The sequence below is a fragment of the Eptatretus burgeri genome, chromosome 13 (assembly GCF_056783735.1).
Source record: "Eptatretus burgeri isolate ZD-2024b chromosome 13, Ebu_testis_v1, whole genome shotgun sequence".
In the NCBI taxonomy this organism is placed as follows: Eukaryota; Metazoa; Chordata; class Myxini; order Myxiniformes; family Myxinidae; genus Eptatretus; species Eptatretus burgeri.
In genome coordinates, this window is record NC_140973.1 from 59,780,640 (window position 1) to 59,807,332 (window position 26,693).

The 26,693-nt window shown below is 45.6% G+C and overlaps 2 protein-coding genes across 4 annotated transcripts in view; one reads left to right on the forward strand and one right to left on the reverse strand.

Annotated features, from left to right (window-relative positions):
• Positions 1–14,690, forward strand: part of LOC147014580 (transcription factor IIIA-like) — a 30,965-nt gene extending 16,275 nt beyond the window's left edge. For both annotated transcript variants that reach the window (XM_085852653.1, XM_085852654.1), the window contains 2 exons: positions 5,374–5,430; positions 13,511–14,690. In XM_085852653.1, the coding sequence (XP_085708779.1) occupies positions 5,374–5,430; positions 13,511–13,657 (204 nt within the window). In that variant the 3' untranslated portion in view covers positions 13,658–14,690. The remainder of the gene's footprint in view (positions 1–5,373; positions 5,431–13,510) is intronic.
• Positions 14,691–16,921: 2,231 nt separating this feature from the next.
• The window catches only part of MTIF3 (mitochondrial translational initiation factor 3), a 36,645-nt gene continuing 26,873 nt past the window's right edge, over positions 16,922–26,693 (reverse strand). The window contains exons 2-6 of one of the 2 annotated variants that reach the window (XM_085852668.1): positions 23,628–23,827; positions 23,244–23,522; positions 19,693–19,974; positions 18,937–19,094; positions 16,922–18,058 (exon numbers count right to left, since the gene is read on the reverse strand). In XM_085852668.1, the coding sequence (XP_085708794.1) occupies positions 17,780–18,058; positions 18,937–19,094; positions 19,693–19,974; positions 23,244–23,475 (951 nt within the window). In that variant the 5' untranslated portion in view covers positions 23,476–23,522; positions 23,628–23,827 and the 3' untranslated portion in view covers positions 16,922–17,779. The remainder of the gene's footprint in view (positions 18,059–18,936; positions 19,095–19,692; positions 19,975–23,243; positions 23,523–23,627; positions 23,828–26,693) is intronic. The other variant, XM_085852667.1, reaches the window with a different exon arrangement.

Sequence of the window (26,693 nt, forward strand, 5' to 3'; positions counted from 1 at the left end):
GTCTAGATATACTATGTTCACTTCCTTTCCCTCATCCACCCAATCACACTGCTTCATAGAATTCGAAAAGATTTGTTAAACAGGAACTACCTTTGGTAAACCCATGCTGACTACCTTTAATTAGTTTGTATTTGTTTAAATGGTTCCTCATCCGGTCTTTAATTAATGTCTCCAACACCTTCCCCACAACTGAAGTCACTCACAGGTCAATAGTTTCCCAATTCTTCTCTGGATCCTTTCTTAAAACATGGAGTTACATTTGCTACTCTCCAATCCTCCGGTACCTGTCCTGACTCCAGTGAGCTATTGAAAATATCCGTTAACATCTCGCTTACCTGCTCAGCCACCTCCCTCAATACTCTCGGGTGTATATTATCTGGACCCGGAGCCTTATCTACTCTTAGATTACCGAGCTGTTCCTTTACTTCCTCCACTCCAACCTGGATCTTCTGTAAAATCCCTTCCTCCCCTCCTTGACAGATACTCTCAGCTATTGGCAATTCTCCTGACTGTTCTTGTGTAAAAGTTGAAGAAAAATACCTGTTTAATAAGCCTGCCATCTCGCTTTCAGCACTAACCACTCTCCTGGTGATATTCCTCAATGGGCCCAGACTGGTCCTAACCTGTTATTTACCCCTGATATACTTAAAGAAAGCCTTGCTATTATGTTTAATATTCTTAGCCATGTCCTTCTCATATTCTCTTTTGGCTTGCCGAGTTATTTTCTTTACTTGCAACTGTTTACTCCGATAGTGATATAAATCTAACTCCAGTCCTGTGATTTTAAATCTAATAAATGCCTTTACTTCTGCTTCTCCGAAGTGGCGTTCCTTATCTCACTGCTCAACCACCCTGGTCTCTTTCTACTTCTAGTTTTACACCTCATTGGAATGTACTTACTCTGCACTCTATACATTTGGTCCTTGAAGATTTCCCATTTTTCTGATGCTGATTGTCCTGTTGTTAGTCTCCCAATCCACATCACCAAATTCTCTCCTCATACCCTCAAAGTTTGCCTTCCTGAAATCTAATATCCTTACCCTACTATCCTGAACTCTAACCCTCAACAGAATCTTTGCACACACAATGTTATGGTCACTTGCTCCTAAATGTTCCCCAACCTCCACCTCCTCCATCATATTTGGATCGTTACTTAAAAGGAGGTCGAACACTGCACCCCCCCCCTTCATGGACTTATCTACAAACAGGGTAAAAAAACCAATCTTGGAATAAAACTAGGAAATCCTCATCCGCTGTGCCCTTTCCCTGTTCCTGGACCCAATTTATCCGTGGCAAGTTAAAATCCCCCATAATCAATACTCTTCCCTTACCACATGCCCTTTTAAATTCTTAATTTACTCCTCCTTCCTATTCTTCCTTCCCACCCGGAGCCAAGCCTGGTGTTGGCTTGTGGTTAGGGTGGCGGCTTGGGATCCTAGGGTCCTGAGTTCAAGCCCCGTTGGCCGCTGAATTAAAATACACCAGGAGGTTGACTCAGCCCGTCATCCTTCCGAGGTCGGCAAAATGAACACCAGTGTACTGGTAAGGAGGACACTGCATCAGCGGCATAGCCACGTCCCAACCAATGATGCAACCAGCATCCACAGGCTGCACTCGATAGAGAGAGACCCGGAGCCCTATAAAAGCATCCTACCAGTATCTTACTGTTTTTACAATCTCTAATCTCTACCCACACAGAATCTTCAACATTTATTCCTTCCTTAATGTCACCACTTTCTCTTGATGCAATGCTGTCCTTTACCCAGATTGCTACTACTCCTATTCTCTCTTTCCTATCACACCGACACACCTTGTAGCCTTCTAATCCTGTCCTCCAGTTACTCTCCTCATTAAACCGTGTCTCACTCACTGCAACTATATCGTACTCCTCGCTATCTACTTTGGATGCAAGCTCTTCTTATAATTTAAACTTCTGGCATTGGTATAGAATATATTTAACTTTTCCCTTCCTAAAATTATATTTTCCTGCCTGGCCTTACTCATCCAAATTACATCATCCGTACCTTCCTTAATACCTTCTCCACCCTCCGCTGACCTAAAAAAGCCTGAATTCCTTCCTCAATTCCCTCTGCAAACCTTTCTGCACCCTTTCTATTTAATATACGGCCATCATTCTGGAAACACTCCCTTTGTCCCCTAAATGATTCCCACTGCTTCCTAAATATAAAACCTTCCTCCCTTCCAGCCGTTGGTTGATGTCTTGCTCTGCTCATAATTTCTATATTGTTTCCTAATCTTGGGAGGATCCCAGAAAACATGACCTCACAACCATTTGCTTTCAGCTGCTTACCCAATATCCTTTATCTATTTTTCAAAACCTCTGAGTAAACTTTCCCAACATCATTCACACCGAGGTGTACCACAACCAACTTCTTCCTGCCATGACCTGATACAATATCGTTTACCCTTCCTTCAATGTCCCTAACTCCCGCTCCTTCAAAACTACACAGAATTCTGTGTCTACAATCCTTCCTCAGTCAGCTGAGGATTTACAGAAAGTGTCCAGCGAGATGAGATGTCATAATTACCATTTTTACATGTGCTTATGTTGATGATGTTCCTCTTGTGTGAATTTGTTGAGTAATGAAAGATTTTATCACCTGAAAACCAAAGAGTAATGTTAACTGACGTAAGTGAGGTGAGGTTGACCGTTGGAGGAAAATATGATTCGAGCTAATTCTCAAAACGTCAGCCACACCTTGTTTCCCATGACAGTTAACTTCTCTTCCTGGCTTTCAGTTGATATAATCCATCGTTTAACTCGTCTGCCAACGCAGACCTACACTCACTTTCACGAAGACGAGTATCTATGTACGGTGCCTTCAGAAAGTATTCCCACCCCTGGACTTTTGTCATATTTTGTTGTTACAGCCTGAATTTAAAATGGATTAAATACAGTACAAAAAAAAAATTGTCACCGATCTACATAAATACCCCATAATGACAAAGTGAAAACATGTTTTTAGAAATTTTTGCAAATCAATCAAAAATGAAAAGCTGAAATGTCTTGGGTCAATAAGTATTCAACCCGCTGAGTCAATACTTTGTCGAAGTGCCTTTGGTGGTGATTACATCTTCGAGTCTTCTTGGGTATGTCTGTATCAACTTTGCACACCTGGATTTGGGGATTTTCTCCAATTCTTCCTTGCAAATTTGCTCAAGCTCTGTCAAGTTGGATGGGGAGCATCGGTGAACATCGATCTTCAAGTCTTTCCACAGATTCTCAATGGGATTCAAGTCTGGGCTTTGGCTGGGCCACTCAAGGACTTTCACATTCTTGTTCTGAAGCTGTTCTGGTGTTGCTTTGGCTTTATGCTTGGGGTCATTGTCCTGTTGGAACGTAAATCTTCACCGCAGTCTGAGTTGTTGTTTTTTTGCACTCTGAAGCAGGTTCTCCTCAAGGATTTGCCTGTATTTGGCTCCATTCATTGTTCCCTCTATCCTTACAAGTCTCCCATTTCCTGCCGCTGAAAAGCATCCCCAAAGCATGATGCTGCGATCACCATGCTTCATGGTAGGGATCGTGTGAGATGGGTGATTAGCTGTGCTCAGTTTCCACCAGATGTAGTGCTTTGCATTCAGGCCAAAGAGTTCAATTTTCGTTTCATCAGACCAAATAATCGTTTACCTCATGCTCTGAATCTTTCACGTGCATTTTGCAAAGTCCTGGTGTGCTGTCATGTGCCTTTTTCTCAGGAGTGGCTTCTGTCTGGTCCTTCTCACATAAAGCCGAGATTTGTGAAGTGCTGCAGAGATTGTTGTCCTTTCCTTCAGGTTCTCCCATCTCAGCCAAGGAACTAGTTATTTCAGAGTGGTCATTGGGTTCTTGGTCACCTCCCTCATGTCATTCTTGCCCAGTTGCTCAGTTTGGTCGGACGGCCAGCTCTAGGAAGAGTCTGGGTAGTTCCATATTCTTTCCATTTCCTAATGATGGAGTTCACTGTGCTCTTGGGAACTTTCAACACTCGATAAATTGTTTTATATCCTTCCCCAGATCTATGGCTCCTCACAATTCTATCTCAGGGTTCTACGGACAGTTCCTTGGACTTCACGGGAGAGTTTCTGCTCTGACATGCACTGTCAACTGTGGTACCTTGTATAGAAAGGTGTGTTTCTTTTTAAATCATGTCCATTTCATTGAATTGGCCATTGGTGGACTCCATTCAAGTTGTAGAGACATCTCAAGGATGATCAAAGGAAATTGGATCCACCTGAACTAAATTTGGAGTGTCATAGCAAAGGGGTTGGATACGTATTGATGCAAGACATTTCAGTCTTTATTTTAAATTAATTTGTAAAAATTTCTCAAAACACGTTTTCAATTTGTCATCATGGGGTATTTTATGTAGATCGGTGACAAAAAAATATTAATTTAGTCCATTTTAAATTTGGACTGTAACACAACAAAATGTGACAAACGTTGAGGGGTGTGAATACTTTCTGAAGGCACCATATATAAGAGCGAGTCAGTTGCATATACATTTCCAAACTTCAGGGCCAATTTCCCAGAGATTGGCTGCACCACATTATTTTCACATGTGGAAGGTCAACGTCACAATAAAAACTTTTAATTTTGAATCAACTTTCTGAAAAACATGAAATAACGGTGCCTTCAGCGACCTTGCATCGTACGTCACATGACGTATGCTCCTCCCTCATCTCACATTGCTTGGTGTGGTGGCGCGTCACTCCCTCGGGGGCAGAGCTTAGACTGGGCATATACGCTTATGTTCATACAGTGAGCAACCAGACCTTTTCGGTTTTATTGGATTGATTCACATTCCAATCATAAGTATTTTATAGATGCACACATTTTACTGATGTGGACGTTTTTTTTATAGTACATACTTCATAGATGGTTGAGAGGAGGAAGAGGCACACCTTGTAGTTGATGGACGGACTCATCAAATGGATGCTCCCTAGTGGCACTCTCTGCCAGAGCTTCAGGATTGGGATGTTTGGAGAAATATTATCATGAATGTCACCAGAAGTTAAACACAACTTGACGGAATGAGAACTTCATTGATTCACTCGCATCCTTAAGACATACTTTATCGACATACTCCCGTTCAAGTAGTACGTACTTTTTTTTGATGTACAAACGGACCCAAATACAAAACCCTCTCCTCTGGTGAGGATAATAATCTGATCTTGATTGGATGGCCGAACTTCTTCCATTATGTACGTGGAGTATTTTGATTGATGCAATTTAGTTTTATTTTAGAAAAAAAAGAGGAAAAAGTCGCATCGTTTCAGGAATCTATTACAATACTGTATGGGCATCTCCTCTCATTATTATAATTTGATGTGTTGTTTGGAATTATTGTATTACTTTTCCTTGTGTGTGTGCAGTGCGGACTGGATCGTCATGTGATGGCAGTCCACACGGCTCAGAGAGCGAACACAAAGGTACGGTAAATACTCAATATGAATAAAAGGTTACAAATTATTAGGGTATTACTCATGAAAAGGTCAAATGTTTAACTATCTTTTATACCCAATGGTAAGTTATGATTATTACCATGCGCACGTGAAGTGAAAAGCGGGGTAAAGCAATTGGTTCACTTTGTCTGACTGTCTGTCTGTCCACAAACATCGGTTTGTGATCGAGCAACAACATCATTTCAATTGAATGTTATGTTTTGAACATGAATCGGAAAATGAACCTGTAGTTTAGCGGTACTTTGGCTCTGAATTTGTCCCGATCACACATGTGCAGAGAGGAGGGAGATGATCTTCTTTTTTACTCTGTTCGCCTGCCTGACAGTCAAACAAAATTGAAAACGATTCCAAACAGGAAACTTCCTGTTTTTAGGGACGTCATAAAGGACACACACACACACACACACACACACACACACACACACACACACACACACACACACACACACACACACACACACACACACACACACACACACACACACACACACACACACACAAACAGGCACAAATAACTAATGTAAAAGTAAACGGCAGTAAACTTCCGAATTTTTTTTTTCCTACGACCTTTAAAATCTTCATTTTATTTGAATTGAATTGTATACTTGAACACTGTAGAACACTTCTTAGAACTTTCAAAAAATTTTTTTTTGCAGTACTTGGAAAAATATTCATGCCGTCTCATGCCCTGAGGGCAGGGTAACTATGATGATCAGCATTTTGCTGTCATGCCTTGAGGGCACAGTAACTGTGAGCATCTGCATTCAGACAAATATGGTGGTGCATGGCGCTGTTTGTTTCGTGCATCGTCTTCTCAAAGGTTGTTGCAAAATCATAATTTTCTCTGAGAGGAGTTCGTAGAAGGTTTGTAATTGTACAAATGCATGGATAAAGCTTGATGGTGAAGAAAAACTCGCCTGAGCAGAGCATCATTGGCTCATACCATCATACCTGTTATGTAAGGTTCATGAGCAAAACAAACCTAAAAAGATGCTTGGTTACTACAAAACTTCAATATAGGCATAAACAAAGACATTTGTAGGACATCACCATAAAACAGACTAAAAAGAAAACCACAAAGCTTTTCGTTGTGCTCTCTTCAGGTGAAATTCGCACAAAGTGAATGAGGTAAGGCAGAAGAACAGTCTAATAGACACCTATCTACAAAGTTAATTCCAATTGGATGTTCTCGACTGATACAGCATCACATCTTACCGGTCTAGGTGGGAGGAGCCTGTTCAGTGTTCAACTCTCCAATTGGAGGTTGCAGAGTCTGAGGCGGGGCCACTAAGTCAGTCGCAGAATCCTCTTCATCAACATCTGTGATCATGAGATGAGTTCATGTTCCTCTCCTCCTTTGCACAAATAAGCAAAGCGAGCGGACAAACTCTTTTTGCCGACATAACATCGGATCCATGGAACAGATAAATGTCACTTCTAGTATTCGACAATGTGTTATACTTCGTCCTCTACTCAATATCTTGAATGCATCCACATTGTAATGTTCAGCACAGTTTGCGTTCTCAATCAAATGTTGTCCAATAGCAGATGCACACGATGTTGGGATTGATGCTGGGACTTTCCTACAAGCACGTACTGGCTGTATTCATGTACCAATTGTGTTTTTCCTGATGGACAAAGGAATGTGGTTTGATTCTGTCAGTCAGAGTCTGGGGAGTTCTACCGACATACCGAGCATCACATCGGCACTTGAACTCATAAATAATATTGCTAATATAAGTTTTGAGGCAGGCAGAACATCCTTCTGAACTGCAGGAATCAGACGTCGAGAGGTGACAATCACTCTTGGATGAACAGTCATATACGTGTCTGAGACTCATCTTTTGATTTGTTCCTCATATCTTTGTGACATTTTCCCTTTCCAAGGAATCTTGATGTAGATCGGGCACTCTTCAGGACCCATCTTCCATTCATCTATAGCAGTGAGGAATTTATGCATTAACCTCCTGATGATATACTCAGGATATCCATTCTCATTGAGGATGCCGGCAACCTTGTCCATCTCTGTCTGAAGCTTGGAATTGGAACATATCCTCTTAGCTTGACTCACTAGTATATTGATCAAACCAGTCTTGTATCTCGTTCAACTAAAAGAGTCCTATCGAGTAGACTGGCTCATGAAAGGGGGCTTTCTATAGATGGACGTAGTAAACTATGATGCAGATCTCTCTACCATGAGGTCCAGAAAGGGAAAGCAATCAGAATGTTCCAATTCCGTCGTGAACTTGAGGGCAGGATGAAGATAATTAAATTCATTCAAGAAGTGGTCAGACTTCATAAGATTCAAGCAGGCAAAATATGTCATTCATATATCTGTAGTATACGATGGGGGATTGAGTTACCTGCAACTTGGTCAACTTCTGCAGTTCTCGATAGCCAACAAAGATGTTTGCTGACGTTGGGCCCAAAGGAGAGGCCATGGCCACCCCATCAATTTGGATGAACATAATGTTATTAAAGCTAAACTCGACACCTCTTGTAGCCATGTTCATCATTTCCATGAAGACAGATTCAGAAATGGACGGATGCTCAGGCTCCATGTGATATAGCAAATGTGCGCATATATCGATGGTCTCTGTCAAAAGGACACTTGTAAACAGGCTATCAATGTCTAAAGAACACATTACATTCCCCAAACCAGTTGGACACGTCTCCCTTATGGCAGCAGCAAAAGTGAAAGAATCTTTGATTACAAACCTGGAGACTGACTCGAGCGTTGCTTGCTGTAACTCTCCCAGCCATTTCGCCAGCTGATGTTGGGCAGAGCCGACCATGGACAGAATTGGTCTCGGTGGAAAACAAACATAGATCGATCATGCAAGGAAATGCAAAGCAAGAGTTTAAGACTCTTCCCATGTCCTTTTCCCCAAGACTGTGTGTGGTAACGTGTTCCATGAATTCTCTACTTTGTTGTATGTTATGTTCAATGTTTTGGGCCTTGAGGTGTTCAATGGAAAGAGTAAACGAATATAACTTGCTCTTTAAACAAAATGCTTTTGATCAAACTTCCGATTTTCAAAAGATGTTCATAAATACCTCATTAGCCTCTCGCCCCCCCCCAAACCTGCCCCTCCCTTCCACCGGGAGACGTGTGTGCGTGTGCGCGCGTGTGTGTGCGCGCGCGCGCGCATCTTTCTGCTTCTCAGTCTGGCCATAACCTTTTTACCATTTGTCTTCAAATTTTCAACAAACCTGTTATGAGAATATAGAGAAAATAATTAAAAATTGGTTCAGAATGTGAAGGGGCAAAGTCATAGTGACTATAAATAGCTCTTATTATCCCCTCTGCAGCGATAAAGCGAGAGAAGCCCATTTTTTTGCTTCCGTTTTTATTTATTTACCATTGACCTTCAGTGTATCCGTCCAATACATATATATATATATATATATATATATATATATATATATATATATATATATATATATATATATATATATATATATATATATATATTTTACCATTTCAGCTTTTGTCATCAAATCTTAAACAAATCTCTATTATGAGAATATGGAGAACACAAATAAATAAAATGTAGACTTTTTTAACCTGTCATTTTTTATAATTTTAATTAGAGTACAAAACAGACACGGAGAGGCTTTGCATTTTGAGATGATTTCTCGGTTTATTTGCCCTAATTTTTGGCAATATTCCTCTCGCAGAAAATTCCATAAGAAACAGAAAACTATTTTTTTACATGGACGAGTTGACCTGTGTCAGGGAAAAATCAGGATAATAAATTTTCTCGACCGAATGTCAAGAAGAGCAATGCTAACCACCGTGGCAAGGAGGGTAAAGCGATGCTTCCCCACTTCCTTGTAATCATATTGTTGCGGATTCGCGCCCGCCGGCGTGCGAACGGCCACGTAACTCGAATCGCGGCACGTCGCCCACCGGACGGACAATTCCGTCGTGACCCTCTCGGACTAACGCCGGGAACTAGTCACGGGTGGGCCTTTCGGCCTCACCATGATCGTGCCAATCGGCCCCCCGCGTGGGATAGGGTTGTTCGCCAAATTCGACCTACCTAAGTACCCACACGGAGGGTAGACCGGGCGATCGCACCTCGCCGCAGGTCGACTTCGGACACAGGCCACTTTAAGCGACCCGTTCCGTACTATCGGGATAACCGAGCGGTGTTATCGTCAACCTCGACGGTTCCGATTAATTATTGGGCGTATTTAGCCCACGATCAACCCTTTACGTGAAGTAAGATGGAGATTCAATTAAAGAAAAGACGAAGCGAAACGGGAAAAACAGTTCAACATAAGGCACATTTATTCCACGGCAAACGGAAAGCACACATATACAATTACAACAATTATGCACCAAAAGCAAATGTAAAAGTAACACAACAATTATGCACAAAAAGCAAATGCAACAAAAGAGACACAATGCAGATCTACTACCGACTACGCGAGCACACGGCAACACTTACACAGTTTTACTTTACAGACGGCGCCGACAACACATATATATACTCCAAAGCAAAAGAAGAAGGGGCCACCCTCAACTACAAGGGGGCAGACGGGCCTGGGGCCGAGACCGCGTCGAGCCTACCCGTCTGGTGATGAGCCGCAAAATGGCGGCGGCGCCCCGACTCCGCGCTCCTCCGCGGGCCTCGCTGGCACTGCCTGGAATGGGGTGGGAACGGGGCCCCCTTCTCGCACTATCTCAGCGCGGGGGGAAACAGGGGGGGTTGTTGATGCTCTGGGGAAAGAGGATATCTGGCTTGCTTGGGTCCCGCGACGAGCGACTCCACTGCGACCTCGACCGCGTTCCCGGCCTCCCCTCTCCGCAGCTCCCCGACAGACTCCGAACCCCGTCTTGACTGCTGCTCCTGCCAAGCTTCGCCGCCACCACAACGCGCCCGAGCCCGAAATAGAAACTCTTCTCTCTGCCGCTGCCGCTGCCACACCTCTTCAACTCGCCCGAGCCCGAAACAGAAACTCTCAACTCGACCCAATTCGCTCCGCGCTCGGCGCTTTATAGTGCGACAGGAGAAACCATATGCAGATTTTTGGATCAGGATCGGCTCGGGGGCGGAGCCACGCTCCCCCATTGGACGGAGGAAAAGTGGGCGTGAATCATTCCCGATCCGCGAATCTGCATATATCGATTCTACTCCGACGCGCCTGGAGGCGGGGCCAAATCGTCCCGCGCTCGCTGATAGGACGGAACAGAAGTGGGCGTGAATCATTCCTGATCCGACTTCCCCGGAAAGGCCGCTTTTTGCACCCGCTGCTCGGCGTGCGCCCTGTACGAGTCCAGGATCGGTGCCCACAAGCGGTGCGGGAATGGCGGCAGAAGGGGGAGAGGTGAAGGTGGTGGAGGGTTTATTGTGGTGGTCCCTGGCCACGGTGACGCTTGGCATGGCGGTGATGCGATGATTGCGAGAGCGAGTTGTGACGGTAAAGGTCGTGGCTGTTGGCGTTGTTGTTGTTGTGAAGCGGAGTTGCGGTTGGTGGTTGTTGTGTGATGGCGGTTGAGACGTGGTTGGTTCAAAATAAAGATATAACAGAAAAACGGCTATCTTAAAGGGTCGCAGCCCGAATGAATGACATTTATTCCCTCTAAACAACGGGTTTGGGCTAACTACACATATACTTACAGAGATATCTCACCTATGGGACCTCAATGGTGGTTTGCAAATTTCCTCAACCACAACAATATTGTTACGAATTTGGGAATTCGATTGCACACAACATGCAGGTTCCTTTAGTCAGCTATGCCGATAAGTGCTTGTTCCATGTAGCTCACCTTCCATTGTTTAAATGTTCAGAAATCGATTAGATGCGCTGCGGATCTATTTCATAGTTAGGGAACGAACAATGGAGACATCCCTCCCCCTCTTTTGCGAAGAGGAAGAACCCTGCCGTCCCGTGACTCATGATGTCAACAACTCCCTCCCAATCGTGGTTGAGCGGGGGGATGGATCACGAGAGCATGAGTCACGCTGGGCGTGGAGGAGGGGGGGCAGAGAAGGATAAGAGGAGATCGTTTTCTTTTGTTCGTGGACAGTAAGCTTTTTGCTTTGGCAGAGAGTAGTCGTTGGGCAGAGTTGGAGAAGGGAGTTGAGAGTAGTCGTTCAGCAGACCGTCAGGTCCTGCTTGGCTTGCGTTAGGGTTTGAGGCCTTTGGAAGCTTTTTGCTTCGGCTGGCTCAGTGAACTTCAGCTGAGGCCTGGCTCGGGAGGAGGCTTTTTGGAGGGTCTTTGCTTTGATGGTTCCGTGAGCTTCGGTTTGGCTCGGGAGAGCTTTTTGCTTCAAGCTGCCCTGTTTGGAGGGAAGTTAAGCCGGTTGCTCGGCTCGAGCTGCGAGTGGTGGCTTCTTCTTCTTGGTTCGTGGAGCTCTTTGTTCTCCATTTTGGTTCTCGCTTGGTGCGACTCATCGCCCTCTTCGTGGAGGTGGTTCCTCGGGGAAGCGACGCATCGACGGGAAGGATCGGCGCCTCGTCTCACCAGCACGTGTTGAGAAGCGCGGGAGGATTCGCGGAAGCCCGGGTCTGAACAACTTGAAGACCACACGAGGTGGAGAGGTTCGAGATAGGTTCTGGGTTTCAACTCACCTGCCCTCCGAGCTAGAGCTCATTATTAAAGGCCTCTGCCACCATTTCTTGGGTGTGTGTGTGTGTGTGTGCGTACGTGTGTCCGTGGGCCCGTCTAATAAGTAGGAACTGCTGTTAAGTGCAAGTGACTGTACATAATAAGTAGACGGTTGTAGTTCTTTTGTCGTGCTTTTGTTGCTTGTATAATTGCATATGTGTTTTGCCTTGTTTAATTGCATATGTGCTTTATTATAATAAATGTCCTTGTGTGAAAGTAAACCTGTTCGTTGCGTCCATTCCCTCATTGAACTGCCCCATCTTGCACTCGGAATATAGTTGGTTTTTAAATAGCCGATAAATAGAATCTGGTCCGGTGAGGTCTGGCGATAATACCCACTCGGTTATCCCAAAACGGAACGGACCACTTAAGCGGTTCGTGTCCAAGCAGGCCTTCGCCAAGGTACGGTCCCTTGGTAGGTTACCCGCACAGGTACTTAGGTATATCGATATTCGGTGATTGACCCTATTTTGCGTGGGTAGAATACGGACTGGGCCGTGGTGGGATTAAAAACACACCCTTGACTGGTTTCTGGTGTTGTTCCAGAAAGTCACGACTGGATTGTCCGTTCGGTGGGCGAAGCGACCGCTATTGGTTAGACGCGGTCGTTCGTACGCCGACGGGCGGGAATTCGTAACAATATATTCTCTTAATCTTCAGCTCCCTCCACTCTCTCTCTCTCTCTCTCTCTGAAGGAGAATACATGGCCAAAATGTCACTTCACCTTCTTTTGACAGCAGTTAGCATATCTCCCTCAACATCTGCAAAAATTAAATTGTCCTTTCAATAAGAGTGTACTTCCTGTAGTCTTTGTCCCTGATGAAAGAAAACTTCCCAAGCAGGAGTGTCGTTTGTTGCACTGTACATCACTCTTTACAAAGCAACTAGACTTGGTGGTGTCATGGTTAAGAGCATCTGCTCTGAGTCTGGGAGGTTGGCAGTTTGAACCCCCACAAATGCTAAAGAAAAGTCACACCAAAGACTTTTTTTAATGGTATGTGCTGCTTCCTTGCTTGACGGTCATCATTTAAAAGGATGAGAGCATGGGCAATCCTCAGGAAATGCCCCCACTGAGTGCGGTGAGAAAGGTGGTGCCATTGTTGTGGCATCGCTGGTACCCAAAGTGCCCCGGGAAGTGATGGCACTTCCCCCAAGCTCAGTGGTTGTTTGTCTCGTCTGTGTTGTGTCTCATATATTCGTGCGTGTGCGTTATTACGAGTCTCAGAACCTGGAAAAAAAAAGAAGCCGATTGGCTGTTTAATGGCATCATCTCATTATGGGGCAGTTGCATCACCATCATATCCGGTCCGTGATTTTCCTGAGCCTCAGCTGTACGTTTTGCCATTTATGATTATTACAAAATTGTACCAGACAAGTCTGACATGCAAGCAAATGACCATTGACTAATCCAGATGCCCTTTGAAGGTAAAACGAGTGCGGAAAAGAAGTCTGGCTTCACATCTGAGCGGTTACAAGCAGCGTGGTGGTAAAAGCTTTCCATCACATGGAATCCCTCTGTCTGCTGCTTACATTTCACCACCGGTTGACAGGGATAAAAAAGGACCTTCCTAAAAACCAGTCAACTGCTCCGACTGACTGGGATGCAGTCCTGTTGTGGAGGTAACCGAAGGACTGTTTGTGACATCCGACGCTTGAGGGCTTCGGAAGGACCTCCTCACAAAGTTTGCTTATTTTGGTTTCAAGAAAAATATCAGTGGTTTATTTTTCCTACATTGTCAAATGTTTGTACAAAACAGAGTATTAAATGGACTTTTTCCTCACTTGTTTGAATGACATTATTTGATATAAAGATGATTTGGTGAAGTATGTTGTATTATTGGGCCATGTAGGGAAGGTTTTTGATGGCCAGCAGATGCTTTTGTATTTTGTAGGTTTTTTTCTAAATTTATTTATTCCAGAATTTTTGACCAAACCTGCACGAACTTCGTCTTGGGGAATGCCAGGAAATTTGAAAGTGAGTTTCTGTGAAGTGCCCTGTGCTGGTAACAACTGACTTGCATGGAGCCGGCCAACTGATTGGTGGGCTGATTGGAACTGTGATTTGGGGTGAAGCTTCAGGAGAGAGAATTTATGGACACTCACCCATGGGAAAAGGAAGAGAGATCTTGAAAGAAGAGTTGTCTTGATCACAATGGGAAAGTTAAGTGGGAGATTCGGGTTGAGGATTTGAGAGAGGGTAAAAGAGGTTCTGGTGGTGAAATGGTGTTGGATCGGCAGAGTGCGGCCAAAGTGCACGACTCCTGCACTTCTGGCTTCCTTCTGCCTGCACCCACAAATCCATAAAGCCACTGCAGTGTTTTGTGGGCCATGGATGCCTTCGTCTTCCACCTCCTTAGCTTCTTGGTTATCTCTCCATCTTCCTCTTTGTTTCCTCACTCCTTGTGAGCTAGCATCCTATTAGGCTTGATTCATTTCCTTATTAATCCTTCCTATTTGATTTTATACCCTCTCTTTGTTCTTTAGCTCCCCTTGCTGGCGCATAGCATAATCGTTAATTGTTCATTACCATGTTTGTTCCTTGGTTTCCTTTCCTGTATGTTTACAAGGAAATATTTGTTTAAAGTAAAAGTGCTGTTGGTCGTTTTCTTGTGTGGTGCAATTAAACCCTGGATTAAATTAGTTTGGGAGGGGGGGGGAACACAGAAGCTTCAAGCTTCTCGGTCTCACTATCTACCATAGGCTTTCCTGAGACCACATTTCCAAGCTGGCCTCCAAAGCCAGTCACCGACTGGGCATCCTTTGTCGTGCAAAGTCCTTCCTTGGGACACCTGAGCTCCTGACAACATACAAAGCTTTCATCCACAGCCTTATGGAGTACTGCTCTCCCCTCTGGGTTGGTGCTCCCACCTCTCACCTTTGTCAGCTTCACGCTGTGGAAACCAAGGCATTTCGGAGCATTGGGATCTCCTGCTATGAGGCTGTCTTTCAGTCTCTCACTCTCTCACCGCAGGTAGGTCGGTGATCTTTCTGTCTTCTACCATCTCCTCTCCGGTTTCCCCCCCCCATTATTTCAGCAAGGCGCTCAAGGTCCATCCACCAACAACCCCCTTCTGGTAAAACTACCAAAATCAAGAATCACTGCTCACCTTCACTTTCATTCTTCTTTTCTCCCCCCTTTGGAACAAACTCCCACACTCTCTTCAATCCGACTCTTCCCTCCAGGTCTCCAAAACAGCTGTTCACCACCACCTCTTCTCTTCCCCAGCCAAAACAATGATCTTTTCTACCCCTGCTAATCTGCCCCAAACCCACCCCCTTCAAATTCCCTGCTTTCCTTCCTGAAAGTCCCTGTCATGTCCATCTTGTTTACCCTATGTACCCTGCCCCATCCCTCTTCCACAGATATCCTCATGTCTCTATTGTATGAGGCTGAGTCTTTCGGTCTCTCACTCTCTCACCGCAGGTAGGTCGGTGATCTTTCTGTCTTCTACCATCTCCTCTCCGGTTCCCCCCCCCTCTGTCTGCGATATGTCATCCTTCCCCCCCCCCCCATTATTCCTTCCTTCATTACCATGTTTGTTCCTTGGTTTCCTTTCCTGTATGTTTACAAGGAAATATTTGTTTAAAGTAAAAGTGCTGTTGGTCGTTTTCTTGTGTGGTGCAATTAAACCCTGGATTAAATTAGTTTGGGATGGGGGGGGGAACACAGAAGCTTCAAGCTTCTCGGTCTCACTATCTACCATAGGCTTTCCTGAGACCACATTTCCAAGCTGGCCTCCAAAGCCAGTCACCGACTGGGCATCCTTTGTCGTGCAAAGTCCTTCCTTGGGACACCTGAGCTCCTGACAACATACAAAGCTTTCATCCACAGCCTTATGGAGTACTGCTCTCCCCTCTGGGTTGGTGCTCCCACCTCTCACCTTTGTCAGCTTCACGCTGTGGAAACCAAGGCATTTCGGAGCATTGGGATCTCCTGCTATGAGGCTGTCTTTCAGTCTCTCACTCTCTCACCGCAGGTAGGTCGGTGATCTTTCTGTCTTCTACCATCTCCTCTCCGGTTTCCCCCCCCCCATTATTTCAGCAAGGCGCTCAAGGTCCATCCACCAACAACCCCCTTCTGGTAAAACTACCAAAATCAAGAATCACTGCTCACCTTCACTTTCATTCTTCTTTTCTCCCCCCTTTGGAACAAACTCCCACACTCTCTTCAATCCGACTCTTCCCTCCAGGTCTCCAAAACAGCTGTTCACCACCACCTCTTCTCTTCCCCAGCCAAAACAATGATCTTTTCTACCCCTGCTAATCTGCCCCAAACCCACCCCCTTCAAATTCCCTGCTTTCCTTCCTGAAAGTCCCTGTCATGTCCATCTTGTTTACCCTATGTACCCTGCCCCATCCCTCTTCCACAGATATCCTCATGTCTCTATTGTATGAGGCTGAGTCTTTCGGTCTCTCACTCTCTCACCGCAGGTAGGTCGGTGATCTTTCTGTCTTCTACCATCTCCTCTCCGGTTCCCCCCCCCCTCTGTCTGCGATATGTCATCCTCCCCCCCCCCATTATTCCTTCCTTCATTACCATGTTTGTTCCTTGGTTTCCTTTCCTGTATGTTTACAAGGAATTTTGTTTAAAGTAAAAGTGCTGTTCGTCGTTGAACCAACATAGACAAGTTGACCGATTTGCTGCCGAGCAAATCTCGCCTCCTGCTCCCCTTGTTGTACGTTCTGTGTGTTGGCTCTCGTTCGCCATTGTATAAAAACAAACTAACCGGGCATTTGATCCTGAGCCATTTGATTAACGAAGCTTGCAATTATAATAGTTCTGGTCTCGGGATGCTGCAAACCAACAGCTGATCTGCAAATCCCCAAATATCAAAATGCAGAAACAAAATGTTTTGTTTATTACTTCTGTAAAGAAATACAGTCTATCATAGTGGAGGGTTATTTACTTTGGAAAATCCTTTCCTTACTTTAACAATACAAACCAAAATTGAGCACATCCCATTTAAACAGAAAGCAAGTGATTGTATGTAACTCGTTAATATTATAACTGACAGAGCTTCCTTTATCTGGTCATTTGTTCAGAAGTTTGGAACATCCAAAAATTAAATGCACACCAATCTCTCCCTCTTTGATGCTTTTAATATCTGGCAATGTTCGACAGGATAGTACAGATGTATCGCACTTACCTTTGATTTGCTAATCTGAGTTTTATTCCTGACCAAACTGTTGCACTAATATTTTGCAGGGAGGCATTGCATTACAATGTCTGCCATCCCGCAGATGGACATCAAGCCGGGTGTCCTATCTGCGAGCAATATTTAGTGGACATAGATCCCATGGTGTCCTTTGTAAAGAGTAGACAAGTTATCGCCGACACCCTGAACAAATTTCAAATTCATGCTCAAATCACTTTCACTCGAACATCAGGCCAACCAGTTCATGACTTGGACCAAAACCTTTCCGAGGACGATCAACCAAAGCTGTGTTTCATCCACGTGGACCAATATTATCACAGCAATCAAATCGATGCTGAAAGAGCTACCAAAAGCATTTGCAAGTGAGCAAAATGTACTTTTTATTCATTCGTCCAAGGAACGTGAAGTGGCTTTACTCCTTTCAATGCATCAATGACTTTTTAATCAAGTCCCAACTTTAACCCCGAATGTCCATGTTGTGCATCATTTTAAAATGTGGCCCACTGGAATCCTGTCCAGCATGAGTTTTGATCAACATTTATTTCTCAACTTTGAAGCCTTGTTGAGGAAGGCTATTCAATGAATTTTGTTCAATCTCTTGGGTTCGATTCCTGACCAAACCCGAACCTTTCACGGCTGGGGTTTGTGAACTCTGCTGCTCCGTTGACTGCCATTTCCTGTTTTGTGCCATTTCCTTGTCTGTCATTTTTCGTATTATGCAAAGTATGGCACGTTCATTCTGCACCAGCTTGGGATTGGACATGAATGCAACGCTGTCTGCCAGCAACGGATGGAGAAATTCATCAAGACAGGATTTCTGAAAAATAAAAAAACAATCTTGGTGTTGGTTTCAGTGCATACACCAATTTCCTTTCAACTAAGTGAAAAGATTGTTGTTTTGAGGGAAATTTTATTATCAAATTCACAAAGAACCCGTTCCAACAGACTGCTTGATTTTCCCCACTTTTTATAATCTCCAATGCGTATTTTATTGACTTGTAATACCGGCTTACACCAGGTGGCGCTACGACATACGCATTTACATCGAGAAAATTGGGGTGCTCTCCCCACCCTGAACACTCCCCACCACCCCAGGACTAAGAATTTGTTTTTACCTCCTAAAAGCTTCCCATGCACCCTGAGCACAGCCACCTGCTTTTAACTTATTCCATTCAGTGGTACAGGAATGCATACAAGTCAAATAAATTTTGAAGAAATCAAATTTTGTTTTTGTTCCCTTTTTTTTGTGGAGGCCAAAAACACTTCCCCACACCCACAAAGGAATGGGGTTGAGGTTCATTTAAAATTACCTTCCACATTGCTATAAATACTTAGGCACCTTTCGTGATTTTTTTAAAGAAATAAAAAATCCAACATGGTTTTTCTTCTAAATTTTCAAATACGTTTTTGCCGAAAACACTCCCAGCACTCTGATGAATCGCTGAAAGTTTGACGAAGATTTGTTGAGCAATTTATTATTTTTTCAGGTTACACACACACACAATCACTCAGAATGACACTTGGTGAAACAGAACGAGCTGGAATGGCATTCAGAAGATTACATACCTCCGTCAGGCTGAACAGACAAGATCGACCACACAGACAGAACGACAGCGTTCACCCAATTCCACCGACCATACTGCCCCTCAATTGTGTTTCCTCTTTATGAACAAACCATTGGTGAAATGAGCATACCATGTCCTCCACACTGGTGCTTTTATTTCCTCGAGTGATGGTGATGCGAATGTGGCAAGGGCCCTTTTGGAGCCACCGTACAACCTGGTTCTGCTTTACCCCGAGATGGCTTTTCTCGGTCAATGACGTGAAGCGCAACTCCTTTGTGCAAAAGATTCCTTCACATCACACAAAGGCATGGGTGATGAAAGGCAGACATGTTTTTCTATAAGGATTTGGGTTCAACTCCATGCACGTACATCGGATGCTTCCCGTTATTTCATCAACCGTTGTGCTGCAAGCCCAGTCATGCTTTCCATGCATTAAATTTTAACAAAACGTCATATGTTTGACATGCAGCTAGAAGGGAGTTTTGACAGTGGTTAAAGTAAAAAGTTCAAAAGCTGCTGCTTAAAGTGAATGTTGGGATAGCTCATATGCAATATGAGTTGGATATGCAAGTTTAAAAAAAAAATTTTTTTTTCTTTAAAAAAGATACTCAGCTTAAGTAATTTTCAAAACACGGTGTGTATTCCGATGCACAACTGTATGCATGAAAAGCAGTTCAACGACATATCTAATCTTCATCTCTAAGGGAATTTCTAATTTGTTATTAAAAAAAAAACTAACTTACAGATGGACATGGACTGTGATATGTTGGTTATTCTTTATCAATACCATATCTGAAACATGTAGCAGGGATTGTGTGAACAAATGGTCAAACTATTGGATGCAAGTCGACAGGTTAGACAACCCAGAGAGTATATAAATACTAACCGGTCTTAGGGTTGGCTTTATCCTTTGCACGTTTATCCATCTGTATCGCAAGGATGTCTTGGCTCGACATCATGCGGTAAATGGGCGGATCCCGCCTTTCGTTAATAACCACGAGGCGCAGGTAAAGCTTGCCAGTCCTGCCAAGAGCCTCTGCGCGGCTCATGTGACCCAAACTCTTGCCATTTGTGTCCTGAAGTTCCACGATGGGAGCATCGATGACTCGGCCCACGCTGGTGAAGGGATCGCGCACGTTTTTCTTCTTGTTTCTCAGCGGACCTTGTGCTGCCGAGACAGAGGAAAGGGAACACTCACAAAAAAAAAAATGGAAAACCCTCAGAGTTAGTCTTATGGAGAGTAATTGCTTTAACACCATTGTTGTTCTATTGGGTAAGGTTATGAATGGTGCAAACTGTTCACATCTACAGCCTTGTATTATATTTTAGGATGAGTATCTTTATTTGCATTATTTATGTACATTTTGATGGCTCTCTTCTGCAAGTCAGGCCAGATGAGATCTATGACTTGCTACAGGTACCACGTAAACCTGTATGGACCTGTTTCATGGTCGGATTATCGGTGACGAAACCGTCTCTCCCACCAGGTTTCTTGGTGAGGAGGGTGTATGATATGGACACCCAGCAGGATGAAAAACAAAACCTGTCAAAGGGGTGAGGAGTTCCTTGTGAGCCAACGGCCATCCATATCGAGTGCCCAACTGTGTCTGCGGACGTCCTCTGACAGTTGGTTACTTTTTTATTTTAGAAGGTTGGTGACAGGATTTGCACTCCAGGCACCATAAAACTCTTCATTCCGCAAACCCACAAATGCAAAGAAAACTGAAAACACTTTCCGTGAGAGTACCTCCTGCGCTGCTGCCCTTCACAGGGCAGCTCACCAGATGATGGGATTGGGACAAAGCCTTTGGACACCCAATTCCTTGATTGGAGGAAAAGCACGGGGAAAGCATCCTGGGTCAGATTGCGATGGTGTGTGGCAGAGTAGTGCCGAGATGTCGTACCTCAGACGGTGGTCTCCTTGGGTTAACCTGAGGCGGTCTCTTCGGGTGGGTGCCTGGAATGTCCCATCCCCAAGAGAGGGTGATCACCTGTCTCTTATCTGGGCTCAAGAGTTTGAACATCGGTATTGCAGCACTCTGAGGTTCAGAGACCGGATTGTGGCGAGATCATGATGGGTGGTTACACCTACTATTGGTCTGGTCGCTCTCATGGTAACCACACCCAAGGAGTTGCTCTAGCTGTGTCCAACAAGCTGACTCCAATGATGAACGAGGTAACACCAGTCAATGAGTGTATTATGAGACAAAAGAATCATCACTCCTTGGGTGTCATTTCCTTGGTCTCTGTATATGCTCCGAATGAGGCAAATTATCTCACCGTGAAGAACACATTCCATGCCGCGCTCGAGTCTGTGGTTGTTCAGTTCCCCAAGCAAGATACTCTTCCAGTCTTGGGGGATTTCAATGCATCGACTGGCACTGATAGGGATGGTTATGAGACATGTGTTGGTCCCTATGGTTCTGGAATTGTGAACCAGAATAGCACCAAGTTCCTTGACTATGAAAGAGGTGATGGACTTAGGGCAGCAGGTTCATGGTTTCAGTGCCCACAGGCTCATCGCTGGACTTGGTATCCCAACGCTGGTGGTGTGGCAAAGCAGAATGACCATGTGCTCCTTGATGGTCGGTGGAGGATAATTCAGAACTGCTGGGTCTACCGAAGTGCTCAGTTCCTCAATACCGACCACAGGCTTGTTGTGGCAACTCTGAAGTTGCAGCTTAAATCCGGGAGAATGGTACCATCCCTGCCTCGGCTGGATGTTGGCAAGCTCAAGGATGAGAGGGTTGCTGAGGAGTTTGCGAACAAGCGAGGATTTGGGGGGGGTCTGGGTGCTTTGAGAAATCCTTAGAGTTGTGGAGTGCCTTCAAGACCACCATCCTTGATGTTGCCAGTGGGTGTCTTGGAACTCACCAGAGGGCGAAGAAGAATTTTTGTCTCTCAAGAAACACTGGATACCATTGACCAGAGTCGCAGTCCAGGCTTAATGGCAGAGCTGAGCTGATCAGGGAGTTGAGGCATAAAACTGTACATGTGTTGAGGGAGGACAATGTATAAGGAATCTGTGAGGGGGTCAAGCATCACCTGTGGTAAAGTGATTCTCATCCTGCTTACAGGGCAATTCAGGCATTGCGTTCCTCCAAGCCCATCCCTCCGTGTACTGCAGTTGGAGCAGAGGGTGGTGGGCTCTTGACAGAGGAATCTGAAGTGCAGGCCCGCTGGGCTCGTTACTTTGAGCAGCTGTACCAAGCTGACCCACCAGCTGTTGAGTTGGATGCCAGGGGTGTCACTATCCTTGTTGCTGACTCTCCAATCAACTGTGGTCCACCTTAATTTGTGAAAACACAGGCTGTGGTGAACCGCTTGAAATGGGATGAAGCTCCTGGGAGCTGTGGCATCCATGCTGAATTTCTCAAGGCTGGTGGAAATGCTGCACTGTTGTTATTACATACAGTTCTGTGCTCTGCCTGTAACGCAGGCATCATCCCAACTGACTGGAAGAGGGGCCTTGTTGCCCTCTCCAGAAAGGGAAGGGTAATCACCAGGACTGCAACAACTACCGAGGGGTGACGCTGCTCTCAGTGTCGGGCAAGGTCTTTGCTCGGATCATTCTTGAAAGGGTTCGCCACCATCTGCTTGAGCACCAGCACCCAGAGCAGTCAGGCTTTACACCAAAAAGGTCAACGATTCACTGTGTCGTTGCTCTTCGGGTCCTCACCAAAAGCAGACGAGAGTTTTGGCAGGTGCTGCTTGCAGCCTATGTTGATCTCTGCAAAGCGTTCAATTCGGTGAATCAGGATGCCATCTGGAGGATTCGTGGTCTTCGTGGGGTGCCACCATAACTGATCAATCTGATGTCTGAGCTATACTCTGGTACTGAGAGTGCTTTGATATGTGGTGATACCGTCTCTGACTTATTGCCAGTCGTTACTGGAGTTTGTCAGGGGTGTGTACTGGCCCCCACACTTTTCAGCACTTGTACGGACTGGATTCTGGACATCGGACATCTCAAGGAGATGGGGATGGGCTTGGCATGTGTGCTTAGATCTTTAATGCGCTCAACATGATTGGGAAATGGGCCTGCAAAACACCCAGATCAACCCAGATTTTTGGCCATTGCCAACATATATGTATCTTGTGTAAAACGACTGCAAACGTTCTCTAAATGCGTGTTTACTTATTTGTTATTAACCTTTCGCACACTTGTAAAAGACTGCCTGGCACGTGCACGACTGTTTAACAAGAGACAATTTGAAGTTCTCACAATATTCAAATTAAGCATGCTAGGATAAAATTAACTCCTTGGTGGTGGTGGTGGCTGGGGGGGGGGGGTGAGTGTTTGAAAAGTTTCAGAGTAAAGATTAGATATTTTAATGAGATACAACCGTTAATGCATCTGGGTGACAAACTCATTGCTTCTGGCTAAACAACAGATTCACTTGATCATGTCACGCATGAGTACCGGCTGCCATCTACCTGCACTTTCGCTGATCAACCTTGTCACTGGACATCGACAGCACCGATATGTCCCGCTCACGGCCAAAGGAGTGGATGAGGAGAGGCTCGGCTGTGTGGAAAGGAATCTCGGTGCTGGCGCTGGCACAAAGTGCCGGGCCTGCGGCAGGGCAGCCCTCAGGGCAAAAATGGAGAAGATGATGTTTGTTCTCGGTAGGAGGTACAGGCCCCGTGCTTGCACAAAAGCGCCCATGGTGTAGATTCATGTGCATGTCACAAAATTACCACTGAAGCACTTGTCTGCAAATGTAGAACACAGAATGACCTGCTGCTGTATCTCAGCTAGTGCATAATTATATATAACGTCAAGATTTAATCATGATATAAAAATTAGCCTTTCCGAACCAGTTGGCCAGGCAGGACGTTCGAATCGAGGTGACTCGGGGAAAGGATTTCTAACTTGTTGAGGGTGCCATTGATAACTTGCCGACTGTTCGCAAAATACATCTTGGGATCGTTAACATCCACCAGCAAATACTTGCAAACAGGATAACCGGCTCAACATCCGTCCGAGGGACTGGGCACTCTGTGATGTCGCGCCGCATCTACGAAACACCAGACCGATAGTTTTTAGTTGAGTCAGGAATCGAACTCCAATGCAGATTCAAAGGTAAGTGCACTACCTGAGCACCACGCTGTTGGATCCTCTAAAATAAACATAAAGTATATAAATAATCTCGTTTTGTGCAGGTTATTTGGAAATAATTTTATAACCTTGACATGGGTTAAACTGATTTTTATATATAATAATAAAAGGGTGGCCCTTAAAAATGAAAGTTTGAAATATGTTTCACCCCCTAATTTGTTCCGTTCCAAGTCAAACAATGTGTGCCAAATAGTTTTGAAATCCAACATTATTTGGAGGTCACGTTCATGAGTTGAAATTTTATCATTATATAATATATGATTACCCACAAAAACAGGTCAGGTCAGTTATGGGAGCAAGTGCCAGAACAGCGCGTCGCTGCGTCCACTTTCCGCAGGTACTGCAGGGGCCTCCGTCTGGCCATCCCCCAGGCAGATGCCAGGCCCATCCCCATCTCCTTGAGATGATGGTCAACCTGTTGCAACCATGAGGCACGTGGTAGACCCACTGGCCTCCTCCACTCATGAGACTCCCTCGCTGAGAGAATCTGGTAAGCAGGATCAGCGTCAGGAAAACGAGCCACATGTCCATACAGCCGCAACTGACGCTCACGGACTATGCAGGTAACAAATCTCATCCGAGTCTCTCTCAGCAACCGCTCGTTGGATACAAAATCTGACCAGCGATAGCCAAGGATTCTCCGAAGAGACCTGGTACCAAAGGAATTAAGTCTCCGTCTCAGATCCTTGGTCAGAGTCCAAGTCTCGCACCCATAGAGCAAGACTGGAAGTACCAAGGACCTGAAGACTCGGACTTTCGTCCTCCCGCACAGGTACCGGCAGCGCCACACCCCATGATCCAGTGAATCCATGACCCCAGGCCCGACCCAGACGTCTATTGACCTCTGACTCACAGCCAGCAGAGACATGAATATCACTGCCAAGGTAAGTGAATCTCTCCACAACCTCAACATCCTCACCACAAACAGACACAGACAGGACAGCAGCATCCAAGATGTCACCGAAAGCCTGGATCTTAGTTTTGACCCAAGAAACCCGTAATCCCAGCGGCTCCGACTCCTCATTCAGCACCTCGAGGGCCCCCAAAAGGATGTCTAAAGTCTTCGCAGAGATGACTGCATTGTCTGCAAAATCAAGGTCCGAGATCTTGACATTCCCAAATGACGCACCGCAACTTGATCTCTCCGACATCCTCCCTAAAATCCAGTCCATACAAGTGCTGAAAAGTGTGGGGGCAAGTACACGTCCCTGACGAACTCCAGTAACAACTGGAAATAAGTCAGAGGTGGTACCACCACACTTCACAGCACTCTCAGTACCAGAGTAGAGTTCAGACATCAGATCGATCAGTTTTGGTGGCACCCCACGAAGACCAAGAATCCTCCAGAGGACATCCCGATTCACTGAATCGAACGCTTTACAGAGATCAACATAGGCTGCAAGCAGCCCCTGCCGAAACTCTCGTCTGCGTTCGGTGAGGACACGAAGTGCAAGGATACGGTCAATCGTTGACCTCTTTGGTGTAAAGCCTGACTGCTCTGGACGCTGGTGCTCAAGCAGATGGTGGCGAACCCTATCAAGAATTATCCGAGCAAAGACCTTGCCCGGCACTGAGAGCAGCGTCACCCCTCGGTAGTTGTTGCAGTCTTGGCGATCACCCTTCCCTTTCCAGAGAGGGACAACAAGGCCCCTCTTCCAGTCAGTTGGGATGATGCCTGTGTTCCAGGCAGAGCACAAAACTGCATGCAACGACACGAGTGCAGCATTTCCACCAGCCTTGAGAAGTTCGGCATGGATGACACAGATCCCTGGAGCTTTGCCCCGTTTCAACTGGTTCACCGCAGTCCGTGTTTCCACAAGCGAAGGTGGACCACAGTTGATTTGAGGGTCAGCAACAGGGATTGTAACACCCTTGACGTCCAACTCGACAGCTGGGGAATCAGCCTGGTACAACCGCTCAAAGTAACCGGCCCAGCGGGCCTTCACTTCAGACTCCTCTGTCAAGAGCCTACCACTCTCTGCTCGAACTGCAGTGCTCCGAGGGATGGGCTTGGATGAACGTAATGTGCGAATTCCCCTGTAAGCGGGACGAGAATCACCTGTCCACAGGTGATGCTCTACCCCCTCACAGATTCCTCGCACATAGGCCTCCTTGTCCACCCTCAGTGCACGTACAGTTTTACGCCTCAGCTCCCTGAACAGCTCAGCTCTGCCATTCAGCCTGGCCCTGCGACTCTGATCAATGGTATCCAGTGTCCCTCGAGAGACAAAATTCTTCTTTGCCCTGCGGTGAGTTCCAAGACATCCACCGGCAACATCAAGGACGGTGGTCTTGAAGGCGCTCCACAACTCTTCAGGACCCCCCCCCCCCAAAGCACCCAGACCCCCCAAGTGTCCACTCAGCCTGTTCGCAAACTCCTCAGCTACTCTCTCATCCCTGAGCTTGGCAACATCCAGCCTAGGCTGGGATGGTACCATTCTCCAGGATTTAAGGTGCAGCTTTAGAGTTGCTACAACAAGCCTGTGGTCAGTATTGAGGAACTGAGCACTCCGGTAGACCCTGCAGTTCTGGATCATCCTCCAACGACCGTCAATGAGGACATGGTCAATCTCCTTTGCCACACCACCAGCGTTGGAATACCAAGTCCAGCGATGAGCTTGTGGGCGCTGAAACCATGAACCAGCCACCCTAAGTCCATGACTTGGATGTGGCCCTAAATGGAGTTCTTTCATCCCCTCTTCCTGTGCAGGCTGGAGTTCGTCAAGGTAGCGTTCTGGGCCCTGTTCTTTTTCTGGTTTTCATCA